The sequence below is a fragment of the Helicoverpa zea genome, chromosome 23, assembly GCF_022581195.2.
Source record: "Helicoverpa zea isolate HzStark_Cry1AcR chromosome 23, ilHelZeax1.1, whole genome shotgun sequence".
Classification (NCBI taxonomy): Eukaryota; Metazoa; Arthropoda; class Insecta; order Lepidoptera; family Noctuidae; genus Helicoverpa; species Helicoverpa zea.
Window position 1 is genome coordinate 4016022 of NC_061474.1, and position 5280 is coordinate 4021301.

General features: G+C 37.5%; 1 protein-coding gene across 2 annotated transcripts; it reads left to right on the top strand.

Moving 5' to 3' along the window:
* Window positions 1–2210: 2210 nt before the first annotated feature.
* Window positions 2211–4833, top strand: LOC124641787. 2 transcript variants are annotated; one of them, XM_047180007.1, is made up of 5 exons: window positions 2211–2296; window positions 2385–2596; window positions 2683–3012; window positions 3097–4005; window positions 4185–4833. In XM_047180007.1, exons 2-5 carry the CDS (start codon window positions 2417–2419, stop codon window positions 4395–4397), a joined length of 1632 nt encoding a protein of 543 aa, XP_047035963.1. In that variant the 5' UTR covers window positions 2211–2296; window positions 2385–2416; the 3' UTR covers window positions 4398–4833. The 2 variants fall into 2 exon arrangements, with proteins under 2 accessions (XP_047035963.1, XP_047035962.1); XM_047180006.1 differs by having other exon boundaries at window positions 2225–2267.
* The last annotated feature ends 447 nt before the right edge of the window (window positions 4834–5280 follow it).

Genomic DNA, 5280 nt, shown 5'->3' on the forward strand with positions numbered 1-5280 from the left:
TTTATCATTTGGGATATGGACTCTCTGGTCAAATCTGGCATTATCTATCAAAGGTGGCTTTCGGCCAATGGTATGCGATACCCAGTTATTATTTTTGACAAGAAAGGCGGAGCTCCCATTTCTTTCCATTGGTCGTGATATAATGTTAGGCAACCCGCCTCGAAAGTCAAAACCTACGTGCCTTGTTGGACGCATCAAAGTCCCCCTCCTGTGGTCCTGGACGCTTTCTGTTTCCTCTGTTGGACATGGTTCCTATTGTAATTTACTCGTGATGTCCCAAGGGAGCCTTTAGAGTTTTGCGTCACACGCCATTCAGCGTGAGTGTGATTACCATTTCCCTTCGAGGGACGGTTATAATGGCGACTCTTCGAAAGTCGATCCAAATAGCCACCCTGCGAGATTGCAATGATGGTACGACCCGCAACATGCATGATTGGTACCCTGCGAGGGTCCGTGAAAATGAGCCGACCCCTGCGGGGGGTGGCTAGTATACTTACTGGTCCCTGCTTTGTAATGATGCTGCTACTCGCAACATGCAAGATTGGTACCCTGCGCGGGTCCGTGATAATGAACCGACCCCTGCGGGGGGTGGTTAGAATACTTACTGGTCCCTGCTTTGTAATGATGCTGCGACTCGCAAAATGTAAGATTGGTACCCTGCGCGGGTCCGTGATAATGAAACGACCCCTGCGGGGGGTGGCTAGTATACTTACTGGTCCCCACTTTGTAATGATACTGCGTCTCGCAACATGCAAGATTGGTACCCTGCGCGGGTCCGTGAAAATGAGCCAACCCCTGCGGGGGGTGGCTAACATACTTACTGGCAGTCCTAGGCGGAGCGTACCAAGTCTTTCAAGGCCGAAAAGCATCACACGCCGTGATAATGAGCCGACCCCTACGGGGGGTGGCTAACAGACTTACTGGCAGTCCTAGGCGGAGCGTACCAAGTCTTTCAAGGCCGAAAACCATCACACGCCGTGATAATGAGCCGACCCCCATGGGGGGTGGCTAACAGACTTACTGGTAGTCCGTGGCGGAGCGTACCAAGTCTTTCAAGGCCGAAAAGCTTTCTTGACACCATCAGCCCTCTTCAAGTGCGGTAGTGACCAGTCCGAACTAAGGAGATGCTGGTTGGACCGCACCTCACACCATTCTTTTTGTCAAAAAGTTGAACGCCTTGCAGGATTGAACTAGGGCCACAGGTGCCTTAGGAACTTCGGGCTTGCTTTCTTTTCCATAATCACGTGCACGGGCTGTGGTAGCTTTATTATTTACCGCATCTGTATTTGCTTTATTAGTCGCTCATTCTAAAAACAAATTACTGAAAAATAAAAATAAAAAGTACACGGAATAAAATCGTGACAAAAAAGGGGTAGATGTACAAAATATTAACACTTGATTTCGAAAAATCGAATATCGAACGGTAAAACCGTTAACAAATTGTATAAAATATAATAAACTCACCTGTGTTCTGCGAGAGCACTGAGTTTATTTTTCAACGAAATACTACAGCGGTTGGTTAGACCAACCTTCTCGGGCGGAAAACAAGACGCCAATGACGAACTGTGGCCGCCGAGAACACTCGTCGCCTCCTGCCTGGTGGGGAGTGAAACTGGTCGGTGTGCGAGAGAGATACAAGATATGGGGTAGAAAAGGACGGAGATAAAAGCGGAAAACACGTAGGTGCCTATCTCAAACTAGTAAGCTTCAAATAACGGTCAAGAATTTAATTTGATATTTGTGCTTTTTCAAACCGTATTTAATTTATTCGCCTATTTTATCTTTTTTTAAAGTGTCTACTATTTTCCTCATACTTTTCTCTAATTAATATTGCATAAATAATTTTATATTAACAAACAAAATCGATTATAGTGTAGTGCCATCTGTTGGTAATTTAAGGTATCTTTTAGATAGTAAATAGTTTCTGGGCCAAATAAAAGGTGGCGACTCTTCGTTTACTTAGCTGTCACAATGTACGGAGTGTCCCCCCCCTGAGTTACGTTATGCGTTATACGCAAAATGTTCTCATCGTGCATCGTTTAACGAAAATAAAATTTACTATTTTCGTATTTTAATGTATATAAAAACATCATTCGTTACCAAAAAATTATCAATCATCATATTTTCTTGATATTATAATAGATGTATGCTATTAAACTTAATTTTACGGCTCCGTGTATTCACCTAACTACTGACTGAATTTCCATATTTCGGCGGGAAAATAAAACTGAAGAAATAAATGTCAAGTAGTAACGGGCGGAAGACATGTAATTTTATTTACTCTCCGACACTAATTGTAATAAAGATAAACATTAAAAAACTACCCACTGCATTGTTCTCGGTAGTCTGAAGATCTTTATAACCGCACCTAAATTTCCTTTCAGTTCACCAGATAACTATTAAGTCCGCGAGCAACATGAGTAAATATGGGAAAAACTTTATCCTATGTGGTGAGATTGAGCATTATTGCTTACTATGTCAAGAAATATTTCATAGCATTCCAGATGTTGAAAAACATATTCGTTGGGAGAAGCACAGAAAGAACTTTAAAAATCAAGTATATTTCCCGAAATTTAAAAATGACTTCATTTACAAGGTATGAATGAATTCCTACACGATTTTTTATTTTAAAAAATAATGACCATAAAAAATAATTTACTACACTACACGTGTTGTTTTCAGATCGGAGATAAATTTTATTGCGAAATATGCAATCTTGTAACTTCTAATTTTACTGCTATCAAAGAACACATCAATAGTGAGGGCCATAAAGGTCAGAAAAATAATCCAAAAAGTGCAACAAATAACTTTAAGGGCCAATATGATTCTGGTGCTGTTGTCCTCAGTAACATAACTATAGGCAAAGTTGTGTGGAATTCTATTGTGGACAAGAAATGCCTTGTTTGCAGTGAAGAAGTAAAAAATGTTGACCAACACATGGCCGCTGAAGAGCATATACTGAACTTGATCCGGTCTAAAGTTGAATGCATGGATGAGTCTTATTTCAGAAAGGTAGGTAATTTTTCTTCATCTGCGCATGAACCCCAGCAATAAATTTTCGATGAAAAGTTGACACTACTATTATTTTCTTTTCAGATTAATGAACATATGTTCCACTGCTTCACTTGTAACAAAGTTTTCACCTCTGTAGACTTTCATGGTCATTGGCCAAACTGTAAAAATGGTGATGAAATAAAAAAAGATCAATCAGAACTCCTCAAAAATGCTCACACCATATTTGATGTATTAGGTAATGTGGATGCCATGAAGGAAATAAGGGAACAGCTTATTGGCCCACTACAAAGCTTTTTCTGGATTGATACTAAAAACAACTTGGCAACATGCAAAACTTGTAGATTGACTGTGGCCAATGATTTTGGCACTTTTTTACAACACATAGAAAATCATGTGTCAGAAGAAGATCAAGCAGAGGATGATTCTGATTCTGATAAATCATATGTTAAAGAGTCAACTTTTAAAGAGTCAACTGGTAAAGAGTCCAAGTATATGACGTTAATAGATAACGGGAAACGTAGGTCGGAGCTGGCTAAATATGGAAAACTTAACAACATTAAGCTCAATCACAATGGCAGCAAAGGATGGTGTTTTTTGTGTGACAGATATCTTTCGGCCCATATAAACATTTTTAAACAGCATGTTGAAGGCGCACTCCACAGAGGAAACTTAGAATTAAAAGGTCTCATAAGTCCTAAGCCACATGCTCCCAGAAAATTTAGATCAAAAAATATTTTCAAGTGCATTCTGTATTATTGTCCTGATATAAATGAGTTATATATTAATGAAAAGTACAATATCAATGTTTTGAGCTTTTTTCTGCTACGCCGAATAGAAAATGATCCTCATTTCGAGAAGACTAAATGTTACGCATGTTCAGAGTTATTCCCTCAAGTTCAGGAGCGTAAACATTGTGAGACTCAAACACACAAAAAAAACTTTCTAGCTGCTACAGTATTGCAAGAAGACAACTCAGAATTTATCAGAGAAGTAAGTTCATTTTTGCCTTTAATTTGTAAGTTAACTTCCCATTAACTTTAATCTCAATTAGTTCCAAACTTAAAGCTTAACAAACTCATTTCTTATTTAAACTCATAAAATTAATATTAGTTTCAATAGGATTGTTTGCACTTGCAGATAAACTTAAGAACTATTATATTATATTTCAGATAAGACCAAATTACTTTCACTGTGGATTTTGTAATGTGACATTTCCTTTTATGGAAGCCATAGTCAAGCACACAACCAGTCTTGGTCATCGGATGTTTAAGATAGAGTGCATACGTGGGCGTTACCGAGCTTTGAAAATTAACACCAAACATGAAGATGTTTATATGAAGGTTTTACTGCATGGTTTTGAGTTTGATCCTACAGAGGCCTGAATATAAATTGTTGGAATTATTCATAAGTCTGTATGTATACCATTACTTTTTAGCCCAAGATCCCAGGACCCAAGCTAACAGTAACTACTACTACTAGTGAACTTACCACTATGCACACTAATACTATCCTTTGTCCATCAGAAAATAAGTAAGGTCTGGGGGACCTGGGATCTTGATTTGTTTTTGCTTTTTTAACTTGCTTCCTTTTGTTCACTTAGTTTTTTGTTATAAAAATCTAGAAATTGTTTTGAACAAAACAATTTTGATTTATATATTGTGTGATGGCAAATAAAAATTATATTTTGTTGAAGACTTTTTGGCTAGGCTTTGCCATTGTGAGAGGACAAGGTCCTCCATATGTTTGTTTAATTATTTTTCTTAACTGCTAAAAAATAAGCAGAACTGTGATTATTAAAACAAAGTTTGGATAAAAATATTTCAGTCTTTTATTTTGTTAAACTACATTGATTAGTTCCTAAAACATAACATTTATAATTATCATTTTTATTCACTGCAGTAACAATCAAACCACTGGGGGAAGTGAGACAGTAACATAATAAAATCATTTTTGGATTTGCCTTTTATCTTTGACAAATATTTTTTTGTACGTTCAATGTAACCATTTGGTAACATAGGCAATTTTGTAGCATCTATGTCTAATAGTACAATTATATGACTGAGATGTGTAGGGTATAGCACAGACAATGTGTTGCAGGAACAGAGGTCTTTAACTCGCTCAATAAACAATTGAATGAATGTCTGAATTTTCCTATCAAAGTTTGTCATAATAAAAATGTAATTACAAACTCCACAACATATTTGAAAACAGTTTGATGAGTTAGATGCTTTAATGATTAAATTTTTCACAGTTTCAGAATTAAAC

Bases quoted from the DNA above. Each gene is read 5' to 3' on its own strand.
- LOC124641787 (XM_047180006.1), top strand. From the start codon at position 2,240: ATGTCAAGTAGTAACGGGCGGAAGACAT. The intron at 2,268-2,384 runs GTAATTTTATTT...ATTTCCTTTCAG, and splicing joins TAGTAACGGGCGGAAGACAT to TTCACCAGATAACTATTAAG. The intron at 3,013-3,096 runs GTAGGTAATTTT...TTTTCTTTTCAG, and splicing joins ATGAGTCTTATTTCAGAAAG to ATTAATGAACATATGTTCCA.